The sequence below is a fragment of the Diceros bicornis genome, chromosome 24 (genome assembly GCF_020826845.1).
Source record: "Diceros bicornis minor isolate mBicDic1 chromosome 24, mDicBic1.mat.cur, whole genome shotgun sequence".
Classification (NCBI taxonomy): Eukaryota; Metazoa; Chordata; class Mammalia; order Perissodactyla; family Rhinocerotidae; genus Diceros; species Diceros bicornis.
The window spans coordinates 40705979-40719159 of record NC_080763.1 but is presented as its reverse complement, the minus strand read 5'-3'; the positions used below and the strand labels follow the sequence as shown (position 1 = coordinate 40719159).

Here is a 13181-nt window from a genome sequence, read left to right as displayed (position 1 = left end):
TTCTGCTGTAAGGAGGAGCTTTCTTTTTTCTCCATTTATTTGTTCCTTTTTATTTTTTTATCCAATGTGAACTAATGGACTCCTGTTTTATTCAGTGGGTTATAATCTGTTACTATCATTTATCATTTATTTTGATGTTAAAATTGCCTCAGATTTGGCTGGTGGGAGCCCCTTCAAGCTAGCTTCCATGTCTTTTTAACATGTCACCATGATTCTTTGAACACTTGCTTATTTTATGGCACACTAAGATGTTCTAGACTCAACTCATATTTTCCCTGCCCTAGCCTGGATATCGCCTGTTTCTCCAAAAGGGCCTGATTTCTTTTAGTGGAGAATGAGTGGTGTTTAGAAACCAAGATCTGAGCACTAGGTATGTTCATTGCCAGTGGAGTGTTGCTGCTCTCAGGCTCTTTAGTAGACAGCTAGGAAATATATTTATGCATATACATGTATATATCTTCACACATTTATATCTATATTTATTTCTGTATCTGACTACCTATCTGTTGTTACCTCCATTTTTAGGCTGACACCAGAGAGTTTATTCTGGCTTTCCTCTTTGTTCCTGGCTTCTTCAGTAGTGAGAAATCTGACTCCCATCATCCTCAAAATAATTACTTTTATGAGCAGTCTCCCTGTATGTAGCCAGTCTCCCTGCTCTGCAGGGTTGCCACCATGTTTGGGCACCCTAATCGCACAGGTCCTGACCCGGCAGGGCTGCCGCCCAATCCAGTGCCCTCCTTGCGTGGGTTCTGGCCTTCGCTGAGTTGCCTTCCTGTCCCAGCACCCTCCTTACCTGGCCTCAGTTCCTCTAAGCTGGCTTTGCCCTGCTGCAGCACTCTCCTTGTGCTGCTCCTGGGTGGTCTTGTTCTCATGCCCTCCTTTATCAGTACTGGGCTGGCCTTCCACCCTCTCGTGATGTCTTCCTTGCAGGCCCCAGTGGTTGCTGGCAAATGTAAGATTGTTGAGGAATAAACACTGGCAATGTGTTCTCTTAATGGATTCAGAACAGTATTTCTGCACTGTCTAATACGATAGCACTAAACATATATGGCTATTTAAATTCAAATTTCAGTTGTAATTAAAATAAAATAAAAAATTTAGTTGCCTGGCTGCCTTTGCCGCATTTCAGGTGCTCAGTGGCTGCCCTGTTGGACAGTGCAGCTATAGAACATCATCTCAGAAAGATCCAGAAAGTTTCAACACTGTTCCAGCTTTTTGAAAGTTTAAAGCAATGAAGTTCAAACTGCACATATAAATACCAATCCAGTAGAGGGGAGAGGGACGTAAAATATCAAACTTGAGGACATGAATATCAGTACAGATGTTTTTCATTTATTTCTCAGTTGTAGATTCAGCATCAGAATTTCTTTTTCTTCACAGATATTGTGCTAGATTACCAAGTGATCCATTTACTCATCTAGCTCCTAAATGTAGAACCCGAGAGTTGCCTGATGGTACATTTTATTCAACTCTTTATCTGCCAATTAACTCACCTCTTCGAGCCTCCATTGTTGTAAGTTTAGAAAAAGAAATGATTGTGTCTTTAAAGTATGTTATTAATGGATTTTTTTTTCAGCTTCTCTAAGCTATGCAAGTTATAGATAAATTTGGCTTTAACTCTACTTTAAAAAGTAGATTTATAAATCTTTTTTGTAGTCATCTACCTGTTCAAATCTTCAATAGACTATATAACCTACAGATTCTTAGAATTGGGCTCAGTGACCTCTGAAGTTTCCTCTAAGATCTTATTAGTGTAAACATTTCTGACGGAATCCTTTAGCTGTGGCTTGGTACTTACAGTGACGCAGAGTTCCTTAGATGTAGTTAGGCTGCTCTGCTTCTTTTGTTGTGGACTTGAAAAGCAGCCCTTGTGTGGCTGCTGTCCTTGGTTCCAATACTGATTTCTGGCTATTCCAGGATGACTCATTTCTGTTGTACATGGAAAGTTGTTCAGTACTATTAATGTATGTGTTAGTCGTGTCTCAATATATCTTTATTTTGTTTTATTACATATTTGTAGATTAGTGAAAATAAGATACCTTAAAATCTTACAGAAATTTAAATTCATCAAAAGTGTCAAATCTTAGTTATAACTTAGGTTTTACTGTGCAAGATTTTTAAAGATGGCTATTTCAAATATGGAGATTAGGATTTTTTTAAAACTTGCTGACATTTTTCAACGTAAAGAACTTTGCTCTGGTAAATTTCAACTTGAAAGCTATTGGGCCAGAGGTTTCTTAGCTGTTTTATGTGCTAATGGTAATATAGCTGCGTGCATATACGATGGAAATGCTTTTTTACTTTTAGGGTCCACCAATGAGCTGTATACGGTTGGCTGAAAGAGTTGTAGCTCTCATTTGCTGTGAAAAACTGCACAAAATTGGTAAGAGTGTTTGAAAGTACATGCAAATAAAGATCAAGTTAAAAACACTGTAAAACAAAAGCATATCGAGGACTGTGTAGGTCCCTCAGGATTTTGTGGAGCTGTGAGCCCGTTGCCCTTGGTGTGCTTTGGTGAGCGTGGGTGCACGTAGGATGCGACTTGAAGGTCTGGTGGTGGGGGAAGCTCTGCTTTCCACAGCTGACCGCAAACAAGTGTCGCTTATTCGCTCCCTCTGCTGACCCGTTTTAAATACGTAAAGGTTTCTCATATTGTTGAATCACGAGCGTTTGTTTTAATGTTGAATCATGAACATTTGTGTTTTAATATATCAGTCTCTCAAATTAGTCTATATTAGTGTACAGATTAATCCATTTTTTAGAAAATTCTCCATAGCTTTTGTAACGTGCTGACGTGCTGTTTTCTTGTTTAGATGTTTTTATTTTTGAATTGTAGAACAGAATTTGTGATCCTGCTCCCATTGAATGTATGAGTGCCAAGACAGACTTTGCCTCAAGTATCACATCTGCTTCCTTTATTGTTAAGAGCAAAGGTGTCTTGGTTGTCATCCCTCTTCCAGTTGCTTCCTAGCACAGTGCTGTTCTGTATTATTTACTAATTAATTAGAGAGGCAAAATCGGGATTGTTAAGTTAATTCTCCTTAAATTTCTTAGGCGAACTGGATGACCATTTGATGCCAGTTGGGAAAGAGACTGTTAAATATGAGGAAGAGCTTGATTTACATGATGAAGAAGAGACCAGTGTTCCGGGAAGACCAGGTTCCACAAAACGAAGACAGTGCTACCCAAAAGCAGTTAGTATTGGTTAGACCTGAATAAAAATCGAGACTTTCTGACGTTTTATTTCCTGCCGTATCACATCTAGGTTCCTCTGCTTGGCTTCCCAAACCCTTGTAACGTGGCCCACTCTGGATCTCAGCTCATTTCCCCTTCACAGCTTCCCTGAGATCAGCTCCTGCACTTTCATATGTGCACTCGGTGCCCTTCCTACCTCAGACGTTGCTTTTGTTTTTCTTCTCAAAAGTGTTCTTGGACTCATCTGTCAGGTTCTATCCAGAATGAGTTTATTTCATTTAAAGAGACATTTCTTGTTTCATTCACTTCAGTGGTAAGATTCTTACTTTTTTATGTTTGGGGCTAAAACAACAGAGGATTTATATGAAGAAACAGGCAAGTGGAAAGCTGCCTGTTCAAGATGTGGGCCACATCAGCAGGTGTAGGCACAAGTATGTGTCAGGAGTTAGGATGGGCCTACAAGAGTAGTAGAAATCGGTTCTTTCAGTGTGTCATGTCCAGCTTGATACATGACGTCCTAGCAGGGTTCAGGTACCACAGTGTCCCTGAGTCTGACTTCTAGTTAGGGCCATACTGGCTGAAAGACTTACTTTTAAAATATTTGCTAATATTGTTACCTCATAAGAACCCCAAACAAAAGCAAAGTTTTGCTATGTACTTTTCATCTTAGCCTAAATATGTGGTTCTTTTGTTTTATTTTTGCAATTTTACTGAGTTTTTACTTTTGAAAAACTTGTACCCAGCTAAGCATTTTCAAGGCTCAAAATCATGTCAGTTTTTCAAAAATCATGAATGTTACTCATCTCCCTGAAATTTTGTTTCCCTCAGTTTTCCTGCTCTAACATTTACCCAAAAGATCACTGGACTAGTTTCATATGACAGTTGTTGGCACTAATAGTAAGTGTCTTGAGAAGCATGGTACTGCCTTGCGTCCTGTTTAATAATAGATACATTCTGTATTATCTGATATTCTGTTAATTATAGCCATCTCTTGCCAGCATTTCTATGCCTTTTAACTACAGATGTGATCATTTATGTCATTGAGCCTCAGAAACTGTAAGACTATTGGGTAGGGTTGTATGAATACTGAAAGTTTAGAAACAAGCTCAGATTAATTAAGTTATGGGTTACTTGTATAATGAGATAGCCATTAAAAATGCTGATATTGATTCATATTGACCCCGAAAGATATTCTCATTTTAGTAACTGGAGATGAAAATCAGGTTTTGGCACAGTCTTTGTTATGTGATTCCATTTGTAATGAAAGATATGTATGTGTATACATTTATATACATTTCTGCATAGAAAAAAGTCTGGGAGATGATACAGTATATCAAAATGTTAATGAAGATTATCTTCGAGTGATAGGGTTATATGGAGGTTTTGCGTACCTTTATTTTCGCATATTCTACACTAAAAAGCCCAAGGAAGAAAAGAATTCTCTAGTCAAAAGAAATAGATCAAATGAATAGTATTTTTTTTAAAAGTGTTAAAAAATGTTTGTTTTTAAACACTTTTAAAAAGTGTTTGTTTTATATAATTTTGGTATTAGCTGTATAGTTAACAGTGTATTATAAGGTAGATAACATGGGCCACCTTGCAGCTCAGACCTGAGAAATGCTGAGTGCCCCAGTGGGGTTAAACAATTGGGAGGTCTCATGCTTTGGGTATTTTCTTAGCTTTTTCTCATCAGCTTTTAGTAAAGCCAGGAATATATTTGTTTTCTTGCCAACATCTGGAGAAGAGGCGATTATACTTTAGCTTGATGCTTAATTTTTCTTTACAATTCCAGATTCCAGAATGTCTGCGGGATAGCTATCCCAAACCGGATCAACCCTGTTACCTGTATGTGATAGGAATGGTTCTGACGACACCTTTACCAGATGAACTCAACTTCAGAAGGCGGAAGCTCTATCCCCCTGAGGATACCGCAAGATGCTTTGGAATACTGACAGCCAAACCCATACCTCAGGTAGACACTTCGTAATGACTATTTATTTAAAAATATCTTGTTTTTTTAAAAAAAGGAAAAACTACTTAAGAGTAACTGCCTTTTGTTACCTCATTATGTTTAATTTTTAAAAATTGAGGTGTCTCTTCTATTCCCTGATAGAAAGCATCATTCCTCTTCTGAAGTTAATTCGTGATGGAATAAAATGCCTGTTAACCTTGAGGGGTGCTTTGTTTTTCTTTTTGCTAAGATTCCGCACTTTCCTGTGTACACCCGCTCTGGAGAGGTTACCATATCTATTGAGTTGAAGAAGTCTGGTTTCACGTTGTCTCTACAAATGCTTGAGTTGATTACAAGACTTCACCAGTACATATTCTCACATATTCTTCGGCTTGAAAAACCTGCACTAGAATTTAAGCCCACAGACGCTGACTCAGCATACTGTGTTCTACCTCTTAACGTTGGTAAGGAGCACCCAGACTCTGCAGTGGGCACTGAGAGAGCTAAGAGACTCAAGTTTTGCTTGACAATTAGCTTGTATATACTACAGAAATCTCTTACTTGGATAACTAAGTTAGACATGTGTATGAATATACAGCTTAAGTAAGAATCTTACCTGTATTATTATATTTTAACAAGCTAAAGAGTCTTTTTTCCCCCCAAGTTAATGACTCCAGCACTTTGGACATTGACTTTAAATTCATGGAAGACATTGAGAAATCTGAAGCTCGCATAGGCATTCCCAGTACAAAGTATTCAAAAGAAACACCCTTTGTTTTTAAATTAGAAGATTACCAAGATGCAGTTATCATTCCAAGGTAGGTGTTTAAATGGAAAGCCAAGTGGTGGTGATCCTTTGTTTCCAGGATCCAGAAAGATTCCCTGGTTCACCTGGGAAGGGAGTGTGCTGGGACTTCGGCGTGGATATTACTAATAGCAAATTGAGGTCTCGCCTTACTGTGGACATGTTCTCTCCAGTTTACTTCCTGAAAAAACAAAGTGTGAAAACACTGTAGGTGAAGGGATTTTACTCTGGGAAGGTCAGATAACCTATATCTGTATTTGATAGATAATGTAGTCTATAAAAAGCATAGATTTTAATCCCCAAATCCCCAATAATAGAATTTGATCATAAATAATAGTTTCTTTTCTTAACATTTTTATAAGAAATAATGTTATTAAGTGCAATGAAAATAGTAAATCAGAATGCTTTTTTTCTTATTTTGTAAAAATTTAGGGGATGGAATTTTTGAGCAATAAAATTAAATATAGACACTTTTCAAAGAATTAGAGTACGGCTATTATTCAGTCTTTCTTTGAGTTTTTTTTTGTCTTTTTGCACCTCAAAGCCATATTTTAAATGTTAGCTATCATCAAACTATCAGTATCATAAATGGTGCAGTTTATGTGGCAAGTGTCTTTCATGTTTAGCTTTAGTAATCTACAAAGTATTTACTCAGTTTGGATATTGAAAGTTTTCTGTACTATTTCTATTGATGAAATTAAGAGAGATTTAAAGGGGCCTTTTAGCTTTCATGTGTCATCAACGTGTAGATATTTAGAAGAAGCATAATAGTAAAGCAGGGAGAATGGAGTTAGTTTTTTACTTGAGATAGAGGTCTTGTTGGAATTGAAGTTTTCATTAATGTTATTTATTTTTAACCTTTTGAACTCTTACTTTAAAATCATAATTTACATTTCCATATTAAAAACAGTTGTGTTTTGAGAATAGTTGATTTAAACCAAAAAGTCGCTGATTGTTTTTCTTTTTTAGATATCGCAATTTTGATCAACCTCATCGATTTTATGTAGCTGATGTGTACACTGATCTTACCCCACTGAGTAAATTTCCTTCCCCTGAGTATGAAACTTTTGCAGAATATTATAAAACAAAGTATAACCTTGATCTGACCAATCTCAACCAGCCGCTGCTGGATGTGGACCACACATCTTCAAGGTGAGCAATTTCAGAAACGGCATTTTGATTTCCCTTGAGGCATTATTTCCAGCAGTCAGTAGGCAAATGTCGAGGTTCGCTGTCTGCACTGCCCCCTTAAATTGTCTGAGATCAGGAGATCCGTTATACACAGAATTGCCCAGTTGTACCCCTGGGTCTGCAGTTGGTGGTTTATAGGCACACTCACGTTGTAGGACCACTGTGAGAGTGTACTTGTTTCTGTCTGTCTGATAAAGTTATTTTGACATTTTTATAGACTTAATCTTTTGACACCTCGCCATCTGAATCAGAAGGGGAAAGCTCTTCCTCTAAGCAGTGCTGAGAAGAGGAAAGCCAAATGGGAAAGTCTGCAGAATAAACAGGTAATGAGTTATTGTTACCAGCATAACTTAATGTTTTTAAAGATAAGTTTGAATTTTATATTATCAAGTAACCTGAATTTTTTGGAAGTTGCCCAGCCCTTAGGTTTTGCTTTGTTTTAATTAGCATTATGTGTTGACTTTTATTTGAATGTCTTTTTGGTAAGTATGAGAGGTTTAGCTTTTATACTTGGTCCATTGGTACAATTATATCATGAAATCATCCTTATAAATCCTAAGATAAATCCCATTTTCCAAAAACGATTATTTTTAAAAATATTTTTAAATAAATAAAATAAAAATAAAAGAATATTTTAAAAAACAAGATTTTGCTAGTATTTGTGATTTTTTTTCTTTATCTGTTAGTGAAATTGGTCTTAAACTTTATTTTTTATTCTTCTATGTGTTTGCTTTATATTTCTCTCTCTCTGTTTTTCCTCATTCAGATCCTGGTCCCAGAACTCTGTGCTATCCATCCAATTCCAGCATCACTGTGGAGAAAAGCAGTTTGTCTCCCCAGCATTCTTTATCGCCTTCACTGCCTTCTGACCGCAGAGGAGCTACGAGCCCAGACGGCCAGCGATGCTGGTGTGGGAGTCCGATCCCTCCCCGTAGATTTTAGGTACGCCTGTGCTCTTGGCCAGGAAGGACACGGGTCATGAAATCCTAATTGCAAAAGAACTGAATTTTAAGCTCAAATTTTAATTTCATGTAAAACCGTTCTTACAAGATGAGACAGAAAACACATGAAATAAAGGCATCATTTGACTCCTAAGTGAAAATCTATATATCAGATCTTTGAGTCCTCTGTTCTTGTAACGTTACAGGAGATGAGATCTAAGGTAAAAAATAATTATTCCTCCTTCAGTGATGGCAGGTGAAGTGAAAATGGAAACAGTTCATCGTTACTGTGCTGACATTTTAAGACTGCTTCCTCTTTTATGAAATCAAATACGTATTAAAAGACTATTGCGTCAGTATGTTCTTTGTCTCCATTATGTTCTTCCCACTAGTAAGGTCTCTGCATTCTAAGGAAATTATTGGTTTAACCACTCAAATTAATTTTGGTTATCCAATTGGCAAGACCAAGATGGTCCTAGGGGTTGAGGAACTTTAAAATATAATGGTAATGATCACAACTACATTTACTGAGTACGTACTACAGTGTCAAACACTGGTTTAAAAGCTATAGCCTGTATTAGATCATTTAATTGTTAGGACAATCCTGTGAGGTAGGGATTATTTTAACCCCTCTTCCAAGTGTGGAAGCTAAGGCACAGAGAGGTTATGTATGTTGCACGAAGTTACCCAACTAGTCACCGGAGGGCCTGAGATCCTAACCCATGAAGTCTGTGGCTCCAGGTCCTGCAGGCCGACCCCAAGCTTCATGGTCTAACCATGTGCTTTAGGGCAGGGGATTAGAGTGGGGCAGTGAACTACGTCCCACTTAGTAATTTACGTTGTGCAGAATTCCCATTATGTTGATTTCTGTCTTGGAAGCATTTCCCTTCTAAATTCCCTTCAAATTGCTCTTGCTCTAAGCCTAGCCCTTTTGAAGGATCTGATGAAAAGTTATAAAAATGTCTTTACAGATACCCTAACTTAGACTTCGGGTGGAAAAAATCTATCGACAGCAAATCTTTCATCTCAATTGCTAACTCCTCTTCAGCTGAAAATGATAATTACTGTAAGCACAGCACAATTGTAGTCCCTGAAAATGCTGCACATCAAGGTGCTAATCGAACCTCCTCTCCAGAAAATCATGACCAAATGTCTGTGAACTGCAGAACGTTGTTCAGTGAGTCACCGGGTAAGCTCCAAACTGAGGTTTCCACAGATCTGATGGCAATTAATGGTCTTTCTTACAGTAGAAATCTTGCCAATGGCAGTTATGACTTAGCTAACAGAGACTTTTGCCAAGGAAATCAGCTGAATGACTACAAGCAGGAAATACCTGTACAACCAACTACCTCATCTCCCATTCAGAGTTTATACAATTACGAGAACCAGCCCAAGCCCAGCGATGAATGTACTCTACTGAGTAATAAATACCTTGATGGAAATGCTAACACATCTACCTCAGATGGAAGTCCCATGAAGGCTGCGACGCCTGGTACTGCAGAAGCTGTTAAAGCGCTCCAGGACAGGATGGATTCTGAGCTGAGCCCTTCTCCTGGGTACTCCTCGAGGACTCTGGGCCCAAATCCTGGACTTATTCTTCAGGCTTTGACCCTTTCAAATGCTAGTGATGGATTTAACCTGGAGCGGCTTGAAATGCTTGGTGACTCCTTTTTGAAGCATGCCATCACCACCTATCTATTTTGCACTTATCCTGACGCTCACGAGGGCCGCCTTTCATATATGAGAAGCAAAAAGGTAAGAAATAATTCTTCCATTTTGAGCAGTTAGAGTAATTATTCATTGTGCATCAGAGTGGTTTAAAGTACTGGATAATTTCAGAGAGGAAGGAGAGTCTTACCCATGGGGATTGCTGCACCTGACGCGTGCAGACGCAGCCCCGGGCATCCCCGCTCAGGAGCTGACACAGATCTGTCGTCCATGGAGGAAGCACTCAGGGGTTAGGGCTTAAGCTGATCTGTATGTACCTTATTTAATGATAGAAATTCAGTTCAAATGAAGCTATTTGTGAGAATGTGTGTACCTCCTAGATCCTGAGGCTGGTGTAACGAAATATTATTCAAGGAACTTGTGCTTTAGTTACTTGGGAGGGTGCTGTGTTGGCATACAAGGCGAACAAGCATAGATAAGACACTGATCTTTCATGGAGGAGCTTGTCTTCAAGGGTTTGGAGAGCAGGGAGAGGAGGGAACAGTACCTTCCCCAAGCTCAGTGACTCTCCAGTGTAAGGAGAATGACTCCTACCAGAGTTCTGATAGCCCAAAGGAAGGGCATGATCCACTTAGTGTGGAAATAAGATGTAAGGAAGAAAAGTAGTGAAGGTAAAATATTTAAATGAAGATAAGAGGTGTCACAAGGCAGCATGTACCTGCTTGACAAGTAATTTACAAAGCTGCTAATTGCCCTAAGCACCGAGAAGGAAGGAATGTCACTTGTAATCAGGGAAGGTGTTAATGGAAGAGGTGCATTCACGCTGCATAAACAATGAACACGTGGCTGAGTGGCAGCCCTCGGAGTAAACTGTGGCATCAGTCATGTGTGGAAGTACCTGAGAAGACTGAGAAAGACAGGTGGGCTGGAGCTGTCTGGTGGAAGGTCTTCAGTGCCAGGCCGAGGAGTGTGCCCTCGGGAGTTGTGGTGCTGTTGGAGGGTTTTGTCAGTGAGTGGTAGGATCAGTTCACTCTCGTAGCAGAATGCAGCGAGTGGAAAAGCAAAACTGAACCAAGCTCAGCCGTCGGCTGTGCCTCTGAAGTCTAAGCTTTTGCAGAAAATGGGATAGATCTGGAGTTCTGGCAGTGAGGAAAGGACTGAAGGGAGTGATAGTTCAGAGGAAATAATAATTTTAGCTAACACTCACAAAGGGTTTACTCTGCTCTCGTCACCTCATGTATATTAATTACCTAATTTAATTTGCATTATAATTCTGTGTCTTTTATTTTATTATTTTATTTGTACTCATGTATACTTTTACTATCCCCATTTTATAGATGAGGATACTGAGGCAGGAGAGGTTAACTTGCCCGAGGTCACAGGGCAAGTATGTGGCAGAGCCCAGACAGCCTGGCTCTTCACCACCACGCTGACCTGCCTCTGATACTGCTTTGTAACACCAGGCACTACACTGAGCCTTTACAGACCTTCTCTCATGTAATCTTCTCAGTGAGCCCCTGAGAGTAGAGAGCATGTCCCCATTTTGCAGGTGAGAAAGCTCTTGGCTGGAGAGTTTCATTAGCTTGTATAAGGTCATCTAGCTAGTCTCGGCTAGTCAGGAGTGTGTCTGAAGCTAGAGCCCACACCATTCCCCAGTCTTCTCTGCTGCCTCGAAGTCTGATTGGAGGAAGAGAGACTGGAGATGCAGTAATGACAACCGTATAAACTGGGAAGCTGGGGCTATGACGGTGCAGGTGGTGAGGAGACAGAAATGAAGGAGGTCAGGGTTAGGGTCTTTAGACCTCATGGATTTTGAAGTGAAATGTCCAGATAATTGAAAATTTAGGACTTAGATACAGTTTGAGGGAGTAGTCTTCTAAGTGTGATAGTTGAAGCTCTGAGAACAAATGAGATTTCTAAGGGCTGGTTGCAGGAAGAAAATATCAGGCTAAAAATGAGTATAAAGTAATGGTATTGTCTATTAGGTAAGAAAGAAATTATTTTATATTTTGAAAATTCGTCCATCCGTCTGCTCAGAAAGCTCTGCCCCTCTGTTTCCGGCAGACGTCGTCATCAGCCGCTCAGCCTGGTGTGGGAGGCCCTTCACTGCTCACACCGACGTGCGTCTTGTGCCCTAACCAGCTTAAGCCACTTGCTGTTCTTCCTTCGGACTCGGTGTCCACCCCCGCGCTGCGTCCCTTCCCTCGGAGTGCTCGCCCCCGTTTCTCCTTGTTGACTTCTGCCTGTCCTCCCTTGTGCCTCACAGGGGTCCTTACTTACTTCTTTTCATTTTCCATCCTGCCGACCATTTCTGTCGACTTTGAGTGTGATCTCCATCCCTTTCAAGTCCCTGTTGCATTTCATCTTCTTGTTGGCATTTGTGATGTTGTGTTCTCCGAGTATGGAAACGGAAACCAGCGTTGACTTAAGCTGCTAGGTGTCAGGCGTGTGGGAGAGCACTTAGCGCACCGGGAGTGTCCTGTGTGGACTCCTGTCCCCCCGCTGTGTGGTCGGCAGAGACTGCTCCTCGGTCTGGCTGGCTCTGTTCTCTGGGGTGCCGGGCGGTGCCTCTCCCAGGGTGGGTGCTCCTTCAGTGATACTGAGTGTGTGAACAAAGGGCTCATGAGGTGCTTAAATACAAGGGAACCCAGTCTTTAGGAGATAAAGATGAGATTGATAGTTCTAGACCCTAGTTTCCAAGTAAAAACTAGACAGATGTGCAATGATTTGAGTGAATTAGGGAAGAGATGGAAGCTTTAGGAAAAACAGACCAGAGAGTAGACAGTAAAGCTGTCTTATTGATGTGAATAAACATGGAGTTGTTCTTTATTACCTTTTGCTCTGCTTTAAAAGGGTTGAACAAAAATATCTTAAAGTGCCATCCAAAACAAAGGAATAATGTTTGAGAAAACATTACAATTGAAATCATATTTGTGGCTTAGATTCTAGGAATGTAAAATTATTTTAGCTCTGTTCAGTGCCAATTTTCACTTTAGTTTATGGCATTCTCCCCTTTTATTTCATGGAGAGTATTGTGACACCTTGGACTTTTTATATGGATTATTTTCTCTTCTATTCTGATAGCCCCAGTTAGCAATTTGCACTTTATATTATCAGATTGTGCTTTCAAAAGTTTGAAATTGTTTGAACTGTTTTTTCTGACTTTATAAGGAATTTACGTATGTACGTACATCAGTTTTTCTGACCTGCATTTTATATTCAGAAATATTCATCTAACTAGACTAAAGGATATAGAATACATGGGAATTTAATATTTCCTGTTGTGAATAGGTAGAAAAGCTATACAGTCTTATCCTTGATGCCCAGTTATAGTCATGTGAAGAACATTTAGCTGAGACTACGTTACTGTGCCATGTGTGACTTTCTGCAGTAATCATTTACGGACAAGTGTCTCATTGAAAGTTTT

The 13181-nt window shown here is 39.5% G+C and overlaps 1 protein-coding gene across 8 annotated transcripts in view; it reads left to right on the top strand.

The window, feature by feature from the left end:
- DICER1 (dicer 1, ribonuclease III) overlaps positions 1 to 13181 on the top strand; it is a 67264-nt gene that overhangs the window by 41177 nt on the left and 12906 nt on the right. For all 8 annotated transcript variants that reach the window (XR_009223739.1, XM_058567637.1, XM_058567633.1 and 5 more), the window contains 10 exons: positions 1384 to 1516; positions 2311 to 2386; positions 3058 to 3197; positions 4991 to 5170; positions 5400 to 5613; positions 5814 to 5967; positions 6924 to 7106; positions 7363 to 7468; positions 7912 to 8087; positions 9058 to 9841. Coding sequence is in view for 7 of the 8 variants with exons in the window: in XM_058567637.1 (XP_058423620.1) it covers positions 1384 to 1516; positions 2311 to 2386; positions 3058 to 3197; positions 4991 to 5170; positions 5400 to 5613; positions 5814 to 5967; positions 6924 to 7106; positions 7363 to 7468; positions 7912 to 8087; positions 9058 to 9841 (2146 nt within the window). In the remaining variant the exon portion in view is untranslated. The remainder of the gene's footprint in view (positions 1 to 1383; positions 1517 to 2310; positions 2387 to 3057; positions 3198 to 4990; positions 5171 to 5399; positions 5614 to 5813; positions 5968 to 6923; positions 7107 to 7362; positions 7469 to 7911; positions 8088 to 9057; positions 9842 to 13181) is intronic.